The following is a 24,620-nucleotide window of genomic DNA, read 5'->3' as shown; positions in this document are numbered from 1 at the left end:
GACACGACTGAGCAACTGAACTGAACTGAACTGAAGCTTATTCAGTCAGTGAGTATTACACAGCATTTGTTGTGAACGCTTGAACAAAGATACGCTGTCTTTCTTGTTGGATATACACAAAGAAGCAAACTTTGGAGCAAACTTAGTTTTGAAGTTTGCTCCAAAACTTTGGAGCAAAATTCCTACGCAAACTTAGGAGCAGCTGTAGCCCTTTTGGACCTTTGGAGGAGCCAGGGTTAGAGTGAGGCCAACCCATGTGTGGCAGACTAGAGAGAGAAAAAAAATCCAGACCCCATATGGTTGAGTTGCTGAATCAAGTTTCTTCTGAACATGATGCTACCTCTGGCCTTTCTGAATACATAAGCATGTAAGTTTCCTTTGTTTTGTAAGCACTGCAAGATAGGATTTCTGTTACTTGAGATGGAAAATATCTGAGATACAAGTGAACACCCACCCGGCTGGTGTTCCCTTGCAGTGAAGAGCACTATTCCCAAAGCTGTCATGGTATCAGCTCATCCGTCTTGCTCACTGTGAAATGTCCAGTGCCTACCAGAATAAGTGGCACATGATGACTCATTCAACAGAGTTTTCCTAATGAAACAGATTGTCAGTGTTTGATTGATGTTGTGTGTTGGAACAGTTGTGGCCAAAAGAAAGACTCTCTGCTCTTAGTGACGCACAAATGCTGTATGAGGTGAGGGGGAAAGCTGCTTTCCTGTTGTACTTAGGTCTTATTTTTCCAAAGGGAAAATCAAATCGTGGGTGGACTTGAAGTACCTATGGGCAGCTCTCTGTCTCATGATGTCTCCCTTGGGTTGAAAAAGGCCCAGTTCCTCAGGACTGAAGATCAGTCACACGACTGTCTCCTACTGATTTCAGGTGGCCTCGACCTGCAGTGACTTGAAGCAGGATTTTGGTTACTTGGTCAGAGGTTGAAGTTAGGCCATGTCAGTGAGAGTACCTAATCCTAGCCACTTCACCAGTGGTCAGCAACAAGGCCCTGGCCCACACAACTTTGCAGAAAATTAACTTCCACAAAGAAACTGAAAGTAGTGGAACAAGTAAAGTCTTTCTTAGGAGGAAAAAGAGTACGTATGGGTAGACATAAAGGCAGGCTCAGAGAGGGAGTCGTGCCCTCATGGAGGTTCAGATGACTAATATGGGGCATTTTTTTCTGGGTTTCCTTCGGCCAATCATTTTGCTTTGCCTGGTTCTGAGTCTGTGTTTGGTTTGTCACAGGGTCCTCCCAAGTGTGCGTGTACATTTCTTAGCCAAGATGGAATCTAGTGAAGAGGCCTGTGGGTAGGCTGACATCACTCCCTTTTTTGCCTGCAAAGAGCCTTTCTGCTCAAGTATAGTCGGCAAGATCTCCTTGACCTCAAGAGTGAGAAATATGTGATCTCTTATCTAGGCAGGGCTCAGCTCCTCCTCCTCTTTATCTTGGAATATCTCCAGGCGCTCAACCTGGGACCCATAGATCTCCTGCCTCACTACCATGTACTGCAGTTCATTTGTTTAGAATGAAAATGAAAATCTATAGTCTTTTAATGATAATATTCTAGCAGCTCTATCATTATCTTTAATTCTATGCCTATTTATTTTATTTTTATTTACAAGTTAAAGCATAAAAGTTCATAATCCATGGTAGTTTTGTCACTGAATCCTGTCCAGCTCTTTGCAGCCCTATTGACTGTAGCCCACCAGGCTCCTCTGTCCATGGGATTTCCCAGGCAAGATTACTGGAGTGGGTTGCCATTTCCTTCACATCTTCCCCTACGCCCATTTTAAATAAAGATCAGAATGAAATGTGATGCCATTGATCATTGAAATGCTGAAAAATAAGGGAAGGGGATTTTCTTTTAAAAAGCAAGGGAACTTTGCAAATCATTGAACAATCCACTGACTGTCATGAGTTGTGCTCATATTGTCAAAAAGAGAAGCAGTCGTGAATGAGAAGCAGGAAAACATAGGTGTGTTTTTTCCCCCTCTGTAGCTGAGGATCTGAGTGGAGCTACTTAAATAGTGTGCATACTGACAGTAAGTGTCCAGGTTGAAAAAGTTTCCTAGAGAAAGGTCATAAAATCAATCAAGACAGCAAATGCCATCCGAAGGGATTAAGATTGATGAAAATTAAACAATGTAAACATCCCAGGTCTTCCTTCCTGTGCAGAATGCTTAATGAAGTCTCGAAGGGGACGGGAGGTGCGGATCTAAACAGAATGCTCTTTGCTGGGCTCCTCTGCGTCTCCCTCCTTGCTGACTGAGTCAGGCGTCTGGGGAGCAGCACTGAACTGGAACAGGCGGCACCTCCTCGTGCAAGGGGCATGGGCAGGGAGGGGTTGGCCTGACTGCAGAGGGGTCTCCAGCGTTCATCATCAAGATATGAGGCTGAGCGTCTGGTGCGCCCATCCTATTTCTGGAAGCTTCCATCCAAGGATAATGAATGAGGCCCCCCCAGTGGCAATGACTATGGCCATAGATCCAGCCTCTAACTAAAAAACCAAGAGCCAAGCAGAGATCAGAGTGGGCTTCTGAGTTATAGAGCATGATGGCAGGGCTCTTCCTGGCAAGCTTTCAGGACTGGGGTAAGATCTAAACAGGAGTTCAGTCTAGTGGTAAAAGTGAGGGTGTGGGAGTTGCCCTCAATTCAGCACAGAAAGTCCAGGAATGAGTTGACAACCCAGGTCCCTTGGCAGGAGAAGATTATAATCACAGGACCTGAAGCCTGGCAGGGGAGCAACAGTTCTGCCTCTCTAGCCTGCAGGGTCAAGTCAACATTGTCTTCATAGATGAGTAGCTGGGGTGAAACAGTCTGATCTCTCACTTGCATTAAAAAGTGTATGTTCCTTAAAGATGTGAAATGTCCATTCCCACTATGAGCACTAATGGCTTTTATCCTACTGCTTAAAAATAATCTGACCCTTCCATTGCTCTTCAAATATGGAACCAGAGTACCAAGTAAGCGTGGGCTCACCTAGAATTAAGTCCTATATCAGAAGTGAGGATGCAGCGGTCCTTGATGAAAAAGAACTAGTAACTCAGAGGGGAACTCTACACTCTCAGGATAGTAAGAGGAAGTCAGGGATACCACCTCAGCCACACTGATGTGTCTGGTCCTCATACCACGCACCCGTCCTCTCCACCTCTTGTCCTGCTTCTCTCGCACATCAGCAGGCACCAAAGAGTTAATAACAGAGAGGCCTTGAGAAATCTGCACTTTGTTAGAAGGAATAGCTCTTAGCTCCAGCTGCTGCTGCTGCCAGAGGAGATGCTTGAAAGCAAGAAAGGGAATAATAGGAAAGAAAAAGACTTTTGAATCACATGGGAGTCCTCAAGGACTACTCAGCCCAGAAGATGTATCTCTTATCATTTCAAGACAAAAATTTTCTGAAGCCCCCCAGCCCTGATGTAGCTTCCTTCACTGTCTTTATAGGTTGTGTTTGAGTTCATTGGAGCCCAGAGGACCCCTCTGCTGGGTTTAGACTTCCTCCTTAGCAGGAACTAGGGACAGAATTAATAATAGCAGTGTCACTGAACTCTGCATTGTCGTTGAGGTGGGTGGCTCTGAACTTTAGGAGGGTCCTTGAGCAATTGCACACAGGGACACCTGCAGCTCTTTGATTAGTGGATCAGATGTTGAGTCTAGAAGAGGACTCCATGAGTCAGGGAATGATGGGGAACCAGGGCTATAAGAGAAGGAAAACAGATCTGGACCAGACTCAGAGCTTCGCCCATTCACATCCAGAGAAGAGCTTTAAATTTAAGCATGGGCCCTCCCACCATCACCACTCCTCCGTGTTCAGAGACCATCAGGTGGCCTGTGTTTCTGAAAGGCTGTTTTGCTGAGTGAGATGTGCTTGCTGAGTGGGGTGGAGTTGGGAGGTTTTATAAGGGGTCCTCCGTGTGGTTGGAGAAGCTGGAGAAAAGTAGGTTTGGAGCGAGGAGAGGTAGTGGAGGGCAGCCAAGCACAGGGGAAGGAGTTGGATGTTGGGGGAGAAGAGGAGGGAGGGCAGCAGGGAAACAGAAGACATTTAAATAAGATTTAGACTGCTTTGCTGGCAGGAAACAAGTTCACCTTCACAGCTCCAGGGAATCTTCAGTAGGATTGACATGGATTTGCATTTGGATTGTAATACGAGAACTTGCTGAATCTGACTCTAAGACTGGAGGGTCCATAGGAGGGTTCAAGATTATTTGTAATCTGCTGTTCACATGCATCTATAGATACATAAATTTAAGGTAGTTCTTAGCAAATTGAAGCATATGCCTAAAGGTTTCAATTACTAGCTCGCCACAGTGCTGTGCAGTTTTGGGAGTTTGGCACTTTTTCCCCTGAATTCTTTGCTGAAGTCAAATCTAATTTGGAAATTGAATATATAAAACAGATAAATGCAAGAGCTACTATGTTCAAAGCAGACAGAAATTGAGGAGCACAAATTCATTTAATCAAAGAGGGAGATGTGACCCAGTTAAACGGCCTAGCGGACCAGTCCAGTTGGGCTGCATTAGTGTCTAAAGGGAGGGGGCTGACAGCTGACCCTGGGCCAACAGCTGACTCTTAGAGCTGCTGTTGGTGGTGGTGGTCAGTGCCTTAGTTGTGTCTGAGTCTGAGACCCCATGAACGGCAAGCATGCCAGACTTCCCTGTCCTTCACTGTCTCCCAGAGCTTGCTCAAACTCATGTCCATGGAGTCAGTGATGCCATCCAACCATCTCATCCTCTGTCATCCCCTTCTCCTCCTGCCTTCAATCCTTCCCAGCATCAGGGTCTTTTCCAGTGAGTTGGCTCTTTGCATCAGGTGGCCAAGATTTTGGAGCTTCAGCTTCAGCATTAGTCCTTCCAATGAATTTTCAGGGTTGATTTCCTTCAGGATTGACTGGTTTGATCTCCTTCCTATCCAAGGGACTCTCAGGATTCCCTTGGAATAGAGCGGTGTGCCCCCTAGTGCTTTTGGATATGATTTACAGTAAGAAGGAAATTTTGCATCACAACACACAGATTAAAAAAAAAAAAAGTTTCGTGAAATAGTATATATGCATGTGATGCATTTAGGGAAAAAATTATTCCATTAAGATAAAAGAATACTGGTCACAACCATTAAATTGATTTCACAAACCCAATGATGGGTCATGATCTACACTCTGGAAAACTGAAATAAAGGATATATACTTTTAGAGAGGCCAGTGGAACTTTGATGCCGTGTGGGAGTATTAAGAGGGAAGTGTGGAATCATAACCCCAGCTGCATGCATGTTTAGGGCCATCCAGAATGCATTTTCTCCAAACAACTGGAATTGTAGACTTTTCATCACATCTGTTTGTCAGGAAACAACACCGTCCCTTGGTTTGAGCTTTTCTGTATCAGTTGCTGCATGCCTGAGTTTCTGTTGCCACAGTTGCATAAGTGCACAAATAGATTATTTTTATCACAAATATAACCTTCTGGTTTGGAGCTGTGCTTCCCCTACAATGATTAAACAGCACAGAGACATCCAACTGTGTGTTTATAATTGAAGAAGAAGGTTGAGTAAAGCCACAGAAGGAAGGAATGGCGACTCTTATTCGACATGTGTGTTCCTTGCTATGAGAGAGTTCCCTGAGGTAGCTAGCTCCAAGTTGACTCCCTGACTCCTCCCGGGTGCCAGCTGCTGTCAGAAGTCTGAGAATGCACGGCCCACCTCCATGGAGTTGATGGAGTCTGACAGCAAGTTGTGTAATCAGTGTTGTCAAATTTTTATGGGAGCACAGATAAGAGAGTTCCCAACCACCTGTTGGAGAAGGGTCATGACCAGAGAGACATGGTGACCCACTAGGGCAGGGTCTAGAAGATATATAGGAATCTTCCCTTTCAGCAAAGAGGAAAAGAAAAGGAATCTCAAGGAGGAAGGTAGGAGGCACATTCAAAGGCCTGAAGATATGAAAGAGAAGGGCTGGTGCCTGGGACACCACGGAGTTCAGGATGACTGACATCCAGGGAACAGAAATGAGGCCAGAAAGGGAAGGATGTGATAAGGAATTTGAACTTTCTACTGAGGCAGTAAAGGAGCTTTGGGGTGATTTTAAGAAGAGCTGAGCATGCTCAAATGTGTGTTTTAAAAGGATCACACCACCTATCTGGAAAAGCACGATCAGGAATGGTTAAGAAGAGTTGTGTCGGGCCTGGAGAGGGCACAACCAGAGGGGATGGGTGGGAATGGAAGCCTTTGCAAAGGGTTATGAGAGGTCAGGAGAGGCAGGAGCTCAGGACAATGACCAGACCTCTCAGTTGGCCAGATGGATGGTCCTAGCATCCACTGATCTGCAGAACTGCAGAGAAAGGACAGGGTAAGTTTGGGGCAAGGGTCAGGGAAGCGGGAGCTGACAGGAAAGAGGGGAGATTAAAGAGGTTCAGTATGTGTTAAGAGCAATAGAATTTGACAAATTATTACCTCCCAAGATGTTCTTCCGAAAGATATATTGCAATTCTAATCACCCACCTCTCTCACACGTCCGTGCATACACGCATACACACGTGTGTGTGTGCACCTGCCTCCTACCCTTCTCTGAGCTGACAGACAGCCAGTCCAATTCTGTTCTGGGCCACAGCTACACAAAGTAGGCAGATTGGTTCACCTAGTCTTTAAATGAAAACACCAGTGCCTGTAATCCGCTGACAAAAGGTTAATTAGCCTGAATTTTAAGCCCCGCATCCCTCAGGGAAGAGCATGTCAGAAAGCACCGAGCTTTCAGAACAAAGCTTTCCCTCAATTAAGGGAGGGTGCAGATTTTGTCACGTGGCTCTTGTCTCTGACTCTGCTGTGACCCCACTGTGAGGAGAGGGGACCCGGATTCTGACAAGCAGGCACTTCCTATTAACAGCCCTCTCCCTGCTGAGGCCAAGAGTGAGAATTGAAAAAAGAAAATTCTGGAACAGCAGTCATGAAGGGCACTCAGACAGATGGATGTCCTATGAATGAGGAGTCGGGGAGCAAGGACTGAAGAGAGGCACAGGAGACAGGGTCCCACTAAGAGAGGTCACAGGGCAGCCAGGACAAAATCTGTTCATACCAACTACAGATTAAATTCTGCGATACTTTGAAACCATTCCTCAACACTGTGCCCCATTCCTCTGTTCCCCTTCAGATTCCTTAATTGTTTAGAGGAAGAGAGCACATTCCGGTGGTCCACTGTGCCCAGGAGGGCTGGGCAGGCTCCCCCAAGGGTATGTGTCCGCAGTCTCCCATCCCCAGAGCAGGGCAGCATCAGCAGAGCCATGGTGTCTGGGGGCGTCCAGGCAGAAGACAGACACAGCCTGAGGAATTAATGAATGCGGACAGCTCTTGGCTGAAAGGGGAAGGCAAGTCAGGCCAGTCGCTAGAAAAGGGTGAAGAATTTTGAGGGCAGGATTTTGTTTCTCAGAAGCAAGAAATGTGAGCATTTTTATAAGCTGAGGTAGAGGCCAATAGGGAGGGAAAAATGGAAGAGACAGGAGAGAGGGCATGACCAACATGTGGGCTTTACCTGGGGAACACGTGGCCCTGGTCTCTGCCCAGCTCCTCTCACTGAGCACCAGGGTGTTCCTTCCCTGTGTTGGGCGCAATATGGCTCTGTCTCACCTCTGTGGTCTAGGGAAGCAGATTGACTCCGCAGGTAGGGTTAGCAGTAGCCTGGGGCTGCTCTGGATAGGAGGTGTGGACCCAGCATCTATGCTGTGCTCCTTCCCACTGCCGCCAGATGGAGGCCCAGATGACCTCCTGCCTCCTCTTCCTGCGTGTCCAGGTCCCCAGGTTTCCTCCATGTACTGACCACACACTCTGGTGTCCTGGAAGCAGCTCAGCACTTTTCCAACCCAGCTCAACCTTGAAAGGGCCTCTCTCTCCACCCGGATCCTGCTGGGCTTTTGGCAGCATGCAGAGGCTGCTCTTACTCTGTTACCAACTTTGATCAGGTTGTCTGGAACAAGCCCACCTCTTCCCACTGCTGCAGTTTGCCAGCACACCCCTCAGATCAGAGACCCACTCCCTGTCATCTGGCACGCCTCCCTTATCTCAGCTCTGACACCTGAATGGGCGTGCCACACCTCTGCTTCGACCTCACCGCTGATTTCAGCGTCAGCTCTTGATGTGATGGCTTCTTCCTGTTAAGTGCTCTCCTCCCCTCTCTAATTCACAGTCCCCACCTCCATTCACCTCCAGCCAGTCCAGCTGTGGGCAGTCTTTGAGCATTTATCCTAAAATCCTAAAGGGTCCAGCGTTGATGCGAAAGGCAAGCCCTCACCACTCAGAATGCAAACACTCGCTATGCCCTTATGGCTTCCATCAAACAAACCCCAAGACGTTCAGAAGGATGAAGCTGCTGAAAAACAGTTTAATAGAAAGGACAAAGGTCTGGGGGAGAATGGAAGAAATTATACAGGCCATTGGAAAACCGCACATGCACACAATACAGAAGAAGGCACGCTGTGATTGTGGTTGTTTCATGAGCACTGGAGACCTTCACCTGTAACCTGAATCTAAACCACGTGAGAAGGTCTCTCTGTTCTAGGAAAAGGGAGGTGAGGGGAGTCTGTATTGGAGCCGAGGGCTAATAGAAAGAGAGCCTCGGGAGTGCTGGGTTCTACCTGCCAAGGCTGCTGTGGACGTGTTAGACCCCACTCACAGCACTGCCCCATCTCAGCCCCCTCACATGCACACGCAGCTCCACTCCCTTAATGTGTCGAAGAGATGGTCCCGACCACTGGGGTTTGTACAGGGTAACTCTGGCCCCAGGTGATGGGATCCCTGGGGGCGTATGCTCTCAGCAGTCAGTCTGTGGGCTGCCCAGTGACAAATGACACAGTCTGAGACCCCAAAGATTGGCTGAGTCAGTTAAATACTACTTCTGAACCTGGTAGATATCAAGAAAATGAGGCATCAGCAGAACCATGAAATTAAGGGAGGCTTTAGAGGTCTTGATAGGATATGAAAAAAAATCACATTATAAGTACACTGAAAGTGTAGTGAGTGGAAATACTTGCTCAGTAGAGGATTAAGAAGCCAGTGGTGAAGAGAGAACAGAGAAGTCTCATTAACTGCAGACCAGAAAGGACCTACTATATAAAACAGAGAACTCTTGTCAGTCCTCTGTAATAACCTATGTGCTAAAAGAACCAAAAAGAGTGTATACATGTGTATGTATAACTGATTGACTTTGCTGTACAGCAGAAACTAAGGCAACATTGTAAATCAACTATACTCCAATACAAAATTTAAAAAAATAGCAGGCCAGAGACAAGATCCAGAAGCCTGGTGCTGATGTTCCAGGGGTTGCCTTGGGCCCAGAACGAACCTCACGCCTGGTTCTTCTCAGGGCCCTCTGACCATGGTTCCTGCTCGGGAACCTCTGAGAACCCATTTCCATTGTTGCCCGTGAGTGCTTTTACAATAAGTCACCACCACCACCCAGCTAACCTTTTATCGAGCTGTCTTGAGTGAGTCTCTGCCTTGCAGCCCACAGCCTGAGCAGGACACATATGGACTGCCCAGGAGCGCATTTGACGGATGGTGGGTTTGGGCTGCTCTGTTTGTTTTCACAACGTTTGCTGCAGTTTAGCTTAAGATGAAACCTTAAAATGGTGAGAATGTCTCTGAATAAAAAAAAAAAGAATGAGCCTAACAACACAAGTAGAAATGAGTTCTACCCCATTGAGAGGAGTCCAGAATCTCTGGAAGAGAAACATAGATGAAGAAGAAGCCCTAAGAACGTGGGAGTGAAGAAGGCTGCTTAGAGGGAAGCTTAAAAAGACCCTGCTTGGGACCCAAAGTTCTGAGAGCAAGATGCCTTCCTGATGCAACTAAGGTATAACGGAGAGTCAGCTGAAACTGGGCAAATTCATTGCTTCTCTTGGTTAGAGACAACCCACTAGGAGCAAACACAGATGTGTCTTCAGACACAGTGATTTCGAGGTGGAAGATGAAGGACTTGAGAGCACGGGCACTCCATCACTTCTCTCCCTGCCCTTAGGAACTCTGGAAGACTGAGGAACAACTCAGAGGTCATCAACAGTTGCCAAAAAGATCAGGGTGATGTTTAGCTGAGGCTCAGAATCCTGGCTTAATGTACCAGAATAAATCATTCTTAGCCAAGAGTGCAAATCTTATGAAGACATGGAGGACTGGTGATTGATGAGTTATTCTTATCAAGACAATTTAACAGTGAATATCAGAAGGTTGGAGAATGGAGAAGGAAATGGCAATCTACTCCGTTACTATTGCCTGGAAAATCCAATGGACAGAGGAGCCTGGTAGGCTACAGTCCATGGAGTCGCAAAGAGTCGGACATGACTGAGCGACTTCACTTCACTAGAAGGTAAAGAACAAAACAGATAACCCATGAAACCAATTGCTACAAATGATAATAAGTGGAAGGTAGAAAAAAGAGTTTCAGGACAGGCAGTGCCCCGGAGGGAGGGCCAGAAGCCCAGCTGTAAGTGGCCTTAGGTATCCCAGTGTACCGCTCACAGCAAACAGACACTAACCCAGAGCATTGTCTGCAGACACCCGAGGAGGTCAACAGACCGCTTAGAAACACGCAGACTAATGTGCTGTGCCTGTCTGGAAAGCTGTGCATGGAAGGCTGAAGACTCATTGCAAAGCAAGTGCGTGAGGCTTAGCAGAAATGGCCGCGCTATGGAAGTATCACAGAGGGAGGCGATGCTCTCCTGAAACAAATCCAAGCATGAGCGCAAAGATAAAATCTCACTGTGAGGAGCAGCCCACTGAGGAGGTCTTCCTGGAAGTCTTCACTGGTTGAAAACGGAAGATCTGACACATGCTTGAGTTGCTTTTCTGGCAGGATAAATCAGAATACCTTTGATGTAACAAACAGAGGAAAGTGGGGGCAAATTAAGGATATGGGATTCAGAGATACGAACTGCTGTGCATAAAATAGATAAGCAACAAGGATATATTGTATAGCACAGGGAATTAGAGCCATTGTCTTATAATAAGCTTTAATGGAATATAATCTGTAAAAATGCTGAATCATTTGCTGTATACCTGAAACTCATATTGTAAATCAGCTATACTTCAATTAAAAAAAAAAAAAAAAAAGAAATCCTGACACAAACTGGACTAAACCATGAGAAAATGTATCACCTGGCTAAGGAGTTAGAGGTGGGTAGGGATCAGGGTTGGAAGATTCAGGAGCTAATGATGGGGCAAGAACATGGGATCTTTCCAGGCTGCTGTCTTCAGGTTAGCAGAAAGGTGGATGCACTTCCAGGCATTGTGTCCAGGTGTGAAAACAAAGGTGAAAATGCACTTCCTGAAACTAAGGAGCAAGGAATAAATTCTCAAGTCCCCAACAGACTTTCCTTTTGTATGTCATGGTCAAAAGTATGCCAAGTTTTGAATCAGTCACTGGCCGAAGGAATGGGAATACATGGGCAAAGCATGCCCAGCCCTGGAGTGTATACCTTTTCCATGATATGCCTTGGTTCGTGGGGAGAGGTAGCAACCTTGAAAAATTCAGGGTTCACTTAGGAAGAAGGAAATAGGGGGGATGGGTGCTGGATGGGTCATTAACAGTGACTTCACCAGGCATCTTCTGATAAATGTAGACAGTAAGAAAAAGTATATATTAAAATATGAAGGAGGAAAAAGAAAATATGTAGAAAAACAAGAACTGTTTGGCAAAGTAGAAGTAATGAGACCTTAGGAGAATTGCTCTGTCATCAGAGAGACGAGACCAAGGCAGTGAAGGGGTGTTTGGATATGGTCAGAGTCTCCCATCAGCTTTAGAATAAAGATTTTCAAAACTTCAGAAGAAAAAATAAAGGCTTCTGTTGTTGGGAACCTAGATGGAGAGACTTGAAATATTTGAAAAGCTCTTCAGAATGCTATTCTGACTGTGCAATCAGAAATGACAGTAAGGGAGGTACTCACAGAAACACTCAATTACTGATACTTTACATGGACATGTACAAAAGATGAAAAGAGACAGGGAGGAAAATGCACTCTTGCCTTTTTCTTTCTGCCGGGTCCCTCTCAGCACCGCTTCTGCCCCTCTGCAGCACTTCTGCTGTCTAGAATTATGAAGTTTGCCTATTTATCCACTTCCCTAAGCGACGCACTGAACCTAGAAATCTGTTCTTCTGTCTTCTGGGAAGCTGAGCGTCTTCAAAGAACCAGGTACTTGATACAAGGCCACAGGTTTTTCATTGCTGGGACACTGTGAGCTTCATGCAGCAAATTTCTTTGGTTTAAATACCAAACAGGATGTGTCTTCTCATATTCTCCTGGGCTAAGGACTCCCAAGACCACTGATACTCAGAGCACCCCACAGGGACATATGCCCTACCGTCTGGGTTAGCTGACCACATCACATCCACCAAGCCCCAAAGACCTTCGCCTGGTTTCGAGAACATTGTTTTCCACCCGGGTCAGAATCTAGTCGTCAGACAGACAAAAACACCGTCCTCTTGTCCCTCAGCGATGTCCATCTAGCCTTCTAGCTGTGACCCCCACCATTCCCCCCATGTCTGCAAATCTGGGCTCTGTCATCTGCCCTCCTGATTTTCTAGCCAGTTCCAGAAGGCTCAAGCCAACATAGCCAGGACAGAAGATCAAGTTTGGACCAAAGCTCACCTGCTGGTCTAAGACCAGCAGACCTGGCAATCTGTGTTCCAGGGGAAATCCACTGAGAGGGCCCTTCTTCCAAGGCCCCAGGTCTTCTAAGGCCCACACCTGGGGGTGGGATGAGCCTTGAGAGCATCCTTGACAAAACTAGCTGGGTCTGGTCTTAGCCTTCCTTCCCACTGTTCTTGAGCCCAAACTAGAGTAGAAGATGGTATCAGACCCAACTTTCAGGACATTTGTCACCTTAAGGATGAGACTGGGGGTAGGTTTGAGGCTCCCAGGGACGCTCAGCACAGGGCTTGTGCTGCCAGCACTGCGGCTCTAGACCACATACTTCACCTGTGATGCTGGCCTCAGCACATCTCCACACAAACCCCAGCACTGGCCACCAGCCTCTGTAGCTCCCTGCTCAAACTGACCCATCTCTTTACTATCCTGGGATTCACTGGACTTCTGTCAGAAGTTTTCTCCAGTCGTTATGCTCTCCCCTGATATTCACATGGGCAATAGAACCTATGGGTAATAATAAAGTAATAGGACTTACGGGTAATAGGGGAAACGATGTAAACAGTGACAGACTTAATTTTCTTGGGCTCCAAAATCACTGCAGATGGTGACTGCAGCCATGAAATTAAAAGGCACTTGCTCCTTGGAAGAAAAGCTATGGCAAACCTAGACAGCATATTAAACAGCAGAGACATTATTTTGCTGACAAAGGTCTATCTAGTCAAAGCTCTGGTTTTTCCAGTAGTCATGTTTGAATGTGAGTGAAGCTAAGTTGCTCAGTCGTGTGTGACTCTTTACAACCCCATGGACTGTAACCTACCAGGCTTCTCCGTCCATGGAATTTTCTAGGCAAGAGTACTGGAGTGGGTTGCCATTTCCTTCTCCAGAGCATCTTCCTGACCCAGGGATCGAACCTGGGTCTCCTGCATTGTAGGCAGATGCTTTACCGTCTGAGCCACCAGGGAAGTCCCCATGGATGTGAGAGTTGGAACTCTGAGCACCAAAGAATTGATGCTTTTGAACTGTGGTGTTAGAGACGACTCTTGAGAGTTCCTTGGACTACAAGTAGGTCAAACCAGTCAATCCTAAAGGAAATCAGTCCTGAATATTCATTGGAAGGACTGATGCTGAAGCTGAAACTTCAATACTTTGGCCACCTGATTTGAAAAGACCCTGATGCTGGGAAAGATTGAAGGCAGGAGAAGGGGACGACAGAGGATGAGATGGTTGGATGGCATTACTGACTTGATGGATGTTAGTTTGAGCAAACTCCGGGAGTTGGTAATGGACAGGGAAGCCTGGTGTGCAGCAGACCATGGGGTCGCAAAGAGTTGGACACGACTGAGCAACTGAACTGAACTCAATAGGATCTTAGTGATTTAAGAGAAGATAGCCCTTTCCTTGGGCCTCTGCCATCAGCTCTGCTACCCTCTGCTGCCCTCCCCTGGCCATTAATGTCACTGCAGGTGACTTCAGTACTCTGATAGCTTCATTGATAGGCTGATTTTTAAACACTTACTGAGCGCCAAAGAATTGATGCTTTTGAACTGTAGTGTTGGAGAAGACTCTTGAGAGTCCCTTGGACTGCAAAGAGATCCAGCCAGTCCATCCTAAAGGAGATCAGTCCTGAGTGTTCATTGGAAGGACTAATATTGAAGCTGAAACTCCAATACTTTGGCCACCTGATGTGAAGAGCTGACTCATTTGAAAAGACCCTGACGCTGGGAAAGATTGAAGGCAGGAGGAGAAGGAGACGACAGAGGATAAGATGGTTAGATGGCATCACCGACTCAATGGAGATGAGTTTGAGTAAACTCTGGGAGTTGGTGATGGACAGGGAGGCCTGGTGTGCTGTGGTCCATGGGGTTGCGAAGAGTCGGACACAACTGAGCGACTGAACTGAACTGAAACACTTGGTCTTCCCAGGTGGCTTGGTGGTAACGAATCTGCCTGCCAATGCAAGAGACAGGGTTTGATCCCTGGGTCAGGACAGTCCCCTGGAGAAGGAAATGGCAATACACTCTAGTATTCTTGCCTGAGAAATCCCATGGACAGAGAAGCCTGGCAGGCTGTAGTCCATGAGGTTGCACAAGAGTCAGACACGACTTAGTGACTGAACAACAGTAACAAACACTTATGTAGGGCCCCTCTATAGATGTGATGTGTGGACAAAGGATTCGGTGATACAAGTAGGTGAAGCTTGCCTTGCGTAAGCACATGGTCTACTGAGGGAAGGTGAACAGACAGAGGGGAAATGAACGAATATAAATGAATGGGAGTGGAGTGAATGAATTCTGGAGTACCCCTGTGAAGCCTGGATTTGCTTATCATTCCACAGACTCCTCTGCCTTGCACTTTCACCTGACAAAATCCTTCCCCTTGAAGTGGAATTGGGGACCTTTGACCATCCCCCCAACTAGTGGAACGTGTTGGTCACATCCGCCTTCTTTCTCCCTAGCATTTGAAGGTTTGTTTTCATTCATAAACCAAATATTTCTGAGCAGGTGGTGAACATTCTGCCAGGCACTGAGGATACAATGGGAAAATGCTGATGCCATCCCCCATGGAATTTGCAGTCCAGCTCAGGATGTCTACATAGGTAGATCATTAGATTGATAGAAGCTTTGGATCAGTGTTCCCTGGTGCCATATTCTGTCTTGTTCACACCTAGTAAGAGCCCTACAAGAACAGGGCATGGAGTCCATAGAGTAGAAGAGATGAACCGCAGAGGCGCACTGCCCGTGCACACAGTAGGCATCTCAGGAAGTGCTGAATGATGAAAGTGGCTGCAGAGACCCAAGCCCATTGTTACCCATGCTGCTGTTGCTGCTAAGTCGCTTCAGTCGTGTCCTACTCTGTGTGACCCCCATAGACGGCAGCCCATCAGGCTCCCCTGTCCCTGGGATTCTCCAGGCAAGAATACTGGAGTGGGTTGCCATTTCCTTCTCCCTGTTTCCCATGATCTCTGCTGAAATCAGCAGCTCCAGTGTTCACCCCTCACCTGCAGCACACCCACCGCAGCCTCTTCTGCCCACCTACTTCCTGTCCAGATACAGATCCACATGTATGAAACTGCAGACCGGGACCTTCACCAGATTCCTCGTCGAGTCGAGAACAATTCAAGAGCCACAGTCCAGTATTGCAGGGGCTACGTCTGCTCTGTTCACCAGGATATCCCAATCTTCCACACAGCACCTAGCATATACAGGATGTACTGAGTAATTCTGTGGTGGTTGTTGAATTAATACATGAATTCTGCATCAAGAGCTTAAATTTCTGCAAGGAGTTTAATCGTGATTGGGCTCATTTTATCAATAGAGACAGCTGTCCTGGTTCTCTGTAGCCAGAAGTGGATTTATAACTTAAGTTGGTGTATGGCCACCAACAGGGTGTAGACCTGAGTTGTAGTGACCCCATGGGTTAACCTCCAGCACAAGGAGAGCTCCGCCATCCTCCCTGAGCTGAGATTTAAGGGCTCCCCATTGTTCAGCCTGCTTTCAGGAGTAGATCAGTGTGAGCTGGCTGATCTGAGGAATCTTCCTGATAAAGAAGGGGCAGGAGGAAGAATCACCAGCAGCAAAGAAGAGAGAGCAGCATGCAGTGAGGCCCGGGATGCAGAGCAACCACCGGGAGGACATGCTCCTGAGGTTTGGAAGAGGAGCCTCTGCCAGGGCTGGACTTCAGTGAGTGGGCCTAGTGGGCCCTGGGCTGGGAGTGACCAACTTTTACTCAAAGATCCAGCAGGGACTGCAGCACATTTTGCTTAAAACAACAGCTGGTTTGTAATTTTGGCCTCAGACAGTAATTATAGCTGCTGGGGCTCCTTGGAGAGATAATTACAGAAAGGATTCAGCACATTCATTTTATCTACACGCTTAACCATCAATTAAATCATTACCATCTAATCCTATTCCAGAGTCTAGAAATGATCTGTGAATGTATAATTTTGAAGGCTCTGAAGTTTGTTTGCAGATGGTTTTAAGTGAAAAATTGCCCCATTTCCAGAGCCAGCAGAGGTCCACGTGTGTGCTTTCCCATGGAGGCAGAACCCAGGGAAGTTCCATGTCGGCTGTCCTGTCTCCCCCGGTCCTGCCGCAGGAGGGCAGGAGGCGCTGTGGGCCATGCCTTTCATCTCCCTGTGATTGTGCAGAGCAGGATTTCACTGGGACCTCGAGGAACCTGGGGGCAGAAGGCTCGGTGTTTTGTTTGCCAAGAGGCTTCCAGGAGCATCCCCTGCTGGGATTTTGCAAGGATCCTGGGCCACCACCCCCTAGCTCAGTGGCAGGGATGAGGGCTTTTCACTGTGGGAACCAGAAGCTTGTGATATTTAGAAGTGGGGGCTCTGGAGTCAGACCCCTGGGCTCACGTTTCTGTTCTCCCACTTTCCAGCTGTGTGTCTTTAAGCCAGTCTTTGAACCTCTCCATGCCTCAGAGTATTCAGCTTTTTGATGATACAATAATGGGCCCTGCCTAGTGGAGCTGTTGAGAGACTTAAGCATGAGAAAATAATGTAACATGTTCAACACACATTGTCTGACATTTAATGGGTGCTAGGGAAATTGGAATCATTAGGCTCCGTAGCATACAGTGGGTACTGGGGAAGGAGAAAAGCAGAGGGAGAACCAGAATGTCCAAAAATGTGCTGCCGCGGGGTCCAGTGGCCTCTGAGAGCGTGTGGCTCCAGCTTTGGACTTCACAGCTGCTGCTTCTCCAACCCTGACCTCCATGGTGACCCACCCCGGAGTCCCTTGCTCTCAGAACCCGTCCTTTCTGATCCTGCCCTCCCTCAGCTGCTGCCCCTGTGCTTCTCCAGAAATCTGACCTCACTGCCCTGCTGATTCCCTGAACAAGCCTGCATCCCTCCCAAACCTCTGACGGCCTTTTCTGTCACTCTCGGATGTTTTTGTGGGCTCACAGTTGCACACAATTATGCCTCAAGTTTCTGTCTTAAGCTACTTTCTGTTCTTCATTGACATGCAGAGCAGCTTTGCAGGGCTAAGATCCACAGGATTGAAATTGCTTCCCTGCCTCTTGATGCCTGAAAGACAGCTTCTCTTGGGCCATACCAGCTCTTCACACCTGTGCCTAAAGCTGGGATCCCAGAGACACTGGCTATACTCTAGGGCACTGGGCAGGTCCCCTCTTTGGGTGCCGACTCTTCCAGACTACTGCAGCAGCCCCCTGGCCAGTGTCAGACTCCGCCCATCCTGCCCTCCTGCTCATACCATGGGCTCTTTCCCCTGAGGGTGCTAAAAAAAGCCCCACTCTGGCTGGTATGAAATTGGCCTCAGGGCTGGCTTTTGCCCCAGCAAGAGCAGTAACTGTGTGGCAGCCCCAAGCTGGGAACCAGCTCCCAGCACAGCATCATCCAGGTGCCAGACTGACCTGGAGGGCACCCATCTCATCTTACAGCCATGCCCAGCCCCGAGCCAGGGCTGCAGAGGAAATGAAAGGCTCCCAACAGTGCTGTGACAAAGCCAGATATCCCATCTTCAGATTCATTGTTATTGTTGGAAAAATTGTAAAGAGCTTATTTTCAACTACTTTCTAAAGTTGTAAGAATTAAGTTAGTAAATATAAAGCATTTACAAGAGAGCATAGTACTAGTGTAAACTTAAAAGATATCATTAGATTGGTGCAAAAATAATTATGGTTTCAGATCCTGAATTTTAAATTATTACAGCTAGACTCAAACACGTCTTTATTAACCAAAATAGGAACCATTACAATCAACACATTTTGCCAATGAGAAATGCTTATTTATTCCTGTAGCATCCATGCTTCAGGATTTGATGAATTCTTGGAAAGCATTTTCTGTGTCCTGCTGGTTGTGGAAGCGTTTTTTCCTACAGAAAGTTGTCATGATGCTTGAAGAAGTGGTAGTAGGTGAGAGGTCAGGTGAATATGGCAGATGAGGCAAAACTTTGTTCCTCGGTTGTTCAGCTTTTCAAATGTTGGTTGTGTGACATGTGGCCGGGTGTTGTCGTGGAGAGGAATTGGGCCCTTCCGTTGACCAACACTGGCTGCAGGCGTTGCAGTTCTCCGTACATCTCATCGATTTGCCGAGCACACTTCTCAGATGTGATGGTTTCGCCAGAATTCAGAAAACTAGTGGATTTCAGAGCAGAAGCAGACCAACAAACAGTGACTGTGACCCTTCTTCTGGTGCAAGTTTGGTTTGGGCAAGTGCTTTGGAGCTTCTTCTTGGTCCAGCCAGTGAGCTGGTTATCACCAGTTGTCTTATAAAATCCACTTTTCATTGCATATCACAATCCAATCAAGAAATGTTTTGTTGTTGTTGCATAGAATAAGATAGGATGACACTTCAGAACAATGGTTTTGTTTGTTTTTGGTCAGGTCTCGAGGCACCCACTTAGCTGAACTTTTTCAGCTTCCAATTTGCGTCAAATGCCAACCAACCACAGAATGGTGGACGTTGAGTTCTTGGGCAACTTCTTGTGTAGTTGTAAGATGATCAGCTTTGATGATCCTCTCAGTAGGTCGTCAGCTTTGGATGACCAGCCACTGCACTCCTCATCATTAAGGCTCTAGTCTCCTTTGCGAAACTTCTTGAACCACCGCTGCACTGTATGTCCTGCTAGCAGTTCCTGGGCCAAATGCCGTGTTGATGTTGCAAGCTGTTTGTGCTGCGTTATGACCCATTTGAACTCGAATAAGAAAATCACTCAAATTTGCTTTCAGTCTAACATTATTTCCATAGTCTAAAATACATCTAAACAGCAAGTAATAATTCATTAGCAAACAAGCAAGAAATGACATTAAAATGATGTATAATATAACCAATTTTATTTACAAATGTATTTCAGTATCAAATAGTAAAGTCAACAATGCAAAACAGAAATTACTTTTGCACCAACCTAATAGCTGTGGTTATTGCAGGCTTCCCTGGTGGCTCAGCAGCAGAGTATCTGCCTGCAATGCAGGAGACTCGGATTTGATCCCTGGGTCAGGAAGATCCCCTGGAGGAGGAAATGGCTACCCACTCCAGTATTCATGCCTGAGAAATCTAACAGACAGAGGAGCCTGGCAGGCTGCAGTCCATGGGCTTGTAAGAGTCAGACACGACTTAGTGACTTACCACCGCGTTGTTATTGTCCTTACCCTCTTCTCTGTGTGAATACCCACATGATCGCTCCCGAAGGCTACACTGTCTTTGTGTTTGTTTTCCTGATTAGACACGAGTTCCCTGATTAGACGTGAGTTCCCTGGGAGCAGAGATGGAATCTCCTGTGTCTCTGAATCCCTCAAGCCTTGTGTAGATCCCCAGCTCTTGAGGAGGTGCTCAGTATTGGCTGAAGGAGAGAAAGAGAGATGGAGGGAATACAGGAGGCAGGGAAATGGGGCCCAGGTTCCCACATGCTCAGCCTCAGGTGCCCCTTTCCTGACTCCTAGGTGGGGGTCGTTCACTGACACTCATTGCGTGCTTCTGGAAGTTTTCATGTTTTAACTTCTACTGGATGAAAAGGTAGATGGAAAACCGCACTGACAACATCTAATGCTTTGACCAACAGCATGGGATCTCCAGCTCTGGAAAGGCTTCTAGGAAAAGTCTCGGCAGTTCAGAAAAGGAAAAACAGCTGGGTTTTCAGGGTCCCGTAAATTTTGGGAGATTCCACATTTCAAGATGATTTTGTAACTTTGCTTGTCAACCTGAGGAAGTGCGAGAAGGAGAGGCAGCAGGGAGGGAGGACGGGAGGGAGAGGAGGCTGTGGCCTCTGGAAGGGCTTCAGAACCACCAGCCTCTGTCTCAAACCTCTTCTGCAAACAGCCTTTGCCATGCAAGGAAGCTGTGCTCAGGTGCGGGGACCTAGCCCAAGGCTTGCAGGAAGCATTACTGCCTTTGAAGTTTCTTGTGAAAGGAGCGGTGTGTGCACCACTGCGTGCCCCGGGGGGGGTCTTATCGTCTCCACTCAGAGCTCTAGTCTCGGCCACACTGGCCACATGGCAGAGACCAGGGTAGCAGCACACACCTCCTGTTCCACAGGAGAAAACATCCCCTTCATGTGCTTGTGCCAGCTCCCTCGAGACTGCTGTGCTTTATTTATTGCAGTTTCATGCTGCGATTATCCCACTTCAATCTATGCTGAAAATACCAACTGTACCCACTGTCTCCAACGATGTGCAGCACATGGATTTTGTTTTCTGGACTTCACTAAAATCATTTGATAAAGTTGCACAATCCCCTCTGCTGCAGAGCACAAAGAACTGTCTCCAAATAGCTCACCTTTCATATAAATAGCTCACCTCCTAGATAGTTCTGCAGTGGGCATACTGAGTCAGAGGCTGCCTCTCCACAGCTTTTCCAGAGATCTGAGTCACTCTCCTCACCCCCACCATTGCCATATGCCCGGCTCTGTTGTCACAGTGGGACGAGTTGGCACCCAGGTGGGACAGCTCCCTGGCCTGGTTCCTAGTGTGGGACAGGGGTGGAAGGGAAAACCAGAGCAGAGCAGATGCAGGGGGCGGCTAGGGGTGTTCCCTGTGAGAGCACAAGAGGCCCCTGGTAGATGAGCGGTATTACAAGAAGGTGTTAGGAGCAAAGGAGATGAAGGGGAGTTTGAGAGGTCAAAGCAGAGGGCACAGACCTCAGGAGAAACAAGGATTGACTTAGGGGGCACAGCGGGATGGAAGCTTTGATAAAGATCAAGGATGGAAAGGACAGCAGCTAGGAGCCCCAGAGGAGGGTTAGAGATGGTTCAAAGGGAGTAGGGTTCATCTGGGGCAGGCTGTGCGGGCAGCAGAGAGAGGAGAGGCTGCTGCACAGTGAGGGTGGAGGGCGGGGCCTGGCAGTGAGGGTGGAGGGCAGGGCCTGGCAGTGAGGATGGAGGGCGGGGCCGTGAGGCCTGGCAGTGAGGGTGGAGGGCGGGGCCATGAGGCCTGGCAGTGAGGGTGGAGGGCGGGGCCGTGAGGCCCGGCAGGCTTGGTCTGAGGGTCAGAGTCTGCCTTCTCTAGGGTGACCAGGCTGCCCTGGGGGTGGGAAGATAAAACCACAAGCTCCCTCAGCCCAGCTGCTCTCCCAGAGTTGTTGCGAGGCTGTCTGAGCCACCTCTCACCCGCACATCCATGTGTTCATCACCCTGTGTTCACACGCTTTGGGTCTCCTGTGCCCCTGGCCTCCCCACCACCACCTTCAACTCTTAGGCACCTGCCTGCCCACCACCTCCTCTTCTGCTGCCCTGGTCTGTGCCCACGTAACCTGCCAGTCCTGTGTCCTACCTTCTCTCCAGTGCTGATCACTGGGCTCCTGACAAGCGGGCATGCCTTGCTTATAATCCGATACCGTGGATCAATAATAAGACGAGGGACTTCCCTGGGGGTCCGGTGGCTAAGACTCTGTGCTTCTAATGCAGGGGGCCCAGGTTTGATCCCTGGTCGGGGAACTAGATCCCACATGCCACAACTAAGACCTGGTGCAGTCAAATAAATAAATAAATATAAAAAGTAATAATAATAAGATGACGTTAGCTGTCCCACATGGAACATCTGCTCCATCCGGGGCTCTGTGTTAAGTGCTGTACTTAAGTCATCTAATTTAACCCATGCCCTGTGAGGCAAACGGTATTGTCTCCCCAGATGAAAAAAGTTGAGACCAAACTAGCTTGTCAAGCATCAAGAGGCAAGTAAGTGGTAGAGCAGACCTACCGGAACAGATGGCGTATCCATCCGTTGCCATGCGCCATGTCCACATTCCCCGAGGGCCTTATATCCAATGCCTTGGACTTGGCCATGGGACTTCATTGTCCAGTAGACTATGGGCAGGGTGACAGTTCCAGGTGAGGGCTTTAAGAAGTATCACATATTTGTGTTTGACTCCTTGAGCTTTTGGCCTGCGCCATGGGAATTCCCTGGGTCCTAGAACAATAAGACCCAGAAACAGACCTCTAACTGTGTGGAGCCAGGTCCAGCTGAGCCCAGCAGAGCTGTAGCCAACCCACACACTTACTGTTGAAAGCAGCTAAGATTTGGGGGTTGCTTGTTATTGCAGCAAAACCTGCTGCATACAGATTTAAATAGATCTTTCTGATTCCATACAGAGCTTTTAAAACCAGAGTATTCGTCCATGTCACTGCTTCTTGGGCATAGAAACCAAGGCGATTTGGACTGGATCCAGAGGGGGGACCTCTCTGCACACCTTAGGGAAGGCTGTCTCTTCACCACTTCGCATCAAGTTGAAGTGGGTAACCTATATCCATTTCAGTTGCTCTCTTCTTTTTATTCTCCTACCTTCTTCCTATAAAAATTTTTTTTGCACAAACCTTCATATCCCAGCAGATCTGTAGCTTGGAAGAAGATACAGCTCTACCAGTCCAGTACAGCCAAGTTCTCACATGCTTGGTCAGCTCTGCTGGTTCTAAAAGATTTTTTCCCTTCTGTGCAGTTGTTATTCAGCTCAGTGAAGATGGTAAAAACAAAACAACGCCTAAGAACTCTCCAGAAATTTCTTTTGTTTTCATCCCACTGGCACTGATCACTGTTCCTTAACCTCACATTCCCAGATGATTTATCATGTAGGTTCTTTGCTAATTTACTTTCAGTTGTTTTGCTTCTGCTGTTTGTCTCCACCCCTGTGCTGTGCTGTGCTTAGTCACTCAGTCGTGTCTGACTCTTTGTGACCCCATGGACTGTAGCCCACCAGGCTCCTCTGTGCATGGGATTCTCCAGATAAAAATACTGGAGTGGGTCGCCATGTCCTCCTCCAGGGGTTCTTCCCATCCACACCCCTGTCCCCTGCCTAAATCATCTGCTTCAGTGTTACCATAATTTTCAAAACCGGTCTCGTGTGCAGTGAACAGTATGTAGTAAAACCGATTAACTGAAAGCCCCCTTTAAAAGAAACCCAAAAGCTAATAGAATACTCTTTTTCATTTTAGAAGTCATGTTATATTCTGTGGGGTTTTCCCACAAATGTGTTTTTCAGTGTTATATTCTAATAAGGCTAAACTTTGTAGCTACAAAGATTCAATTCCTTCAGATTGGAACATGATGTTCCCTATTTATGTTAGTAGGAAGAGCTCTGAAGTGAAAACTTAGGGTCTTTCTTACAGTGTTTCTTCTCTCTTCTGGCAGAACCCCGTTTCTCTTGAGGACCTACCCACTTCCCTCTGTCCTTGTGGTTTGGGTAGACCTGGCCTCACCCTCCGCTCCATGTGTGCCTGGTCTGTGTCCACCCAACAAATCAGGAGCTGGTTCAGGGCAGCCCCGTGACCCAGTTAAGGGCCGGGAGTTTGGCTGGAACTGTCAGGAGGAGTCACGTCTTTCCACTGGACCCAGCTGTGAGGTTGCCAGTGTGGAGCAGTCAGCGGCAGTCTTGCCATCACAGTAGCTGAACCTAGCCCAGAGTGGAACCAATCAAAGGAAAGCAGAGTTGAGTGGTGGGGAAAGTGCTCGTGAGTCCTGAGGAGGCTGGGAGACAGACTGAGGGACAGGGAAGCGGCACTGCTCACATCACCTCGCATCTCCTCACCCAGCACGCCCCAGCTTGGGAGTTGGGGGTCGAGGGGACCGAAGCCACACGAGGAGGGGAGGAGAGAAGTGAGAGTGGGAACAGGGAAGAAAGGCTCAGAGAGCGGTGCACGATGGGTAGCTGACGGGATGCTGGTGCGGGACTTGTGCCAGGGACAGGTTGCCAGGCTGGCAGGGGCAGGCAGGGTGGTGGGACCTCCAGAGTCAGGCACGTGGAAGTCCTAGCACAGGACTGGAACCGTGAAGTGAGAACAGTTAGGACAGGGGGCACTGGGACCTGCAGGTGACGAGCACTGCCCAGCTGCAGACTGCAGGAGTAACTCTCAGCCCCACCTCGTGCAGGGCATGGCTTCACCCCCTGACACGGCAGCTTCTGGCTCAGGCTGTGGAGAGCCTCGTGGGCTTCGGGCAGGTTGGGATATGGCAGGACATGCATACCTAGAACCTCCTCCTCTAGTTGAAGTTCTGTTTAGATAATAGAAAACAAATGGAACTAGCTTGGGACTTTTTGTAAGAGTTGAGGGAAGTTTCTTGG

General features: G+C 47.9%; 1 protein-coding gene and 1 long non-coding RNA gene across 13 annotated transcripts in view; one reads left to right on the top strand and one right to left on the bottom strand.

Moving 5' to 3' along the window:
- Window positions 1–24,620, top strand: part of SYT9 (synaptotagmin 9) — a 208,754-nt gene that overhangs the window by 166,945 nt on the left and 17,189 nt on the right. The window contains exon 7 of one of the 11 annotated variants that reach the window (XM_086340295.1): window positions 19,502–19,852. The exons of 7 other annotated variants lie outside the window; for them this stretch is intronic. In XM_086340295.1, the coding sequence (XP_086196421.1) occupies window positions 19,502–19,816 (315 nt within the window). In that variant the 3' untranslated portion in view covers window positions 19,817–19,852. Of the gene's footprint in view, window positions 1–1,239; window positions 18,145–19,501; window positions 19,853–24,620 lie in introns of those variants that run through there. 3 more of the 11 variants (XM_086340300.1, XM_086340294.1, XM_086340296.1) reach the window with 3 other exon arrangements.
- On the bottom strand, window positions 9,264–24,547 carry LOC147357831 (uncharacterized). Of its 2 annotated transcripts, none has more exons than XR_015142111.1 (2): window positions 22,265–24,547; window positions 9,264–19,914 (listed from the first exon to the last, which is right to left on the bottom strand). It is a non-coding gene; the product is annotated as an uncharacterized LOC147357831 (long non-coding RNA). The 2 variants fall into 2 exon arrangements; XR_015142112.1 differs by having other exon boundaries at window positions 9,264–19,323.

The sequence above is a fragment of the Bos grunniens genome, chromosome 15 (genome assembly GCF_055505025.1).
Source record: "Bos grunniens cultivar Pamir isolate PY7600 chromosome 15, Bosgru_T2T1.0, whole genome shotgun sequence".
NCBI lineage: Eukaryota > Metazoa > Chordata > Mammalia > Artiodactyla > Bovidae > Bos > Bos grunniens.
Note: the sequence above shows the minus strand (reverse complement) of the source record. Positions and strands in the feature narration are given on the sequence as shown.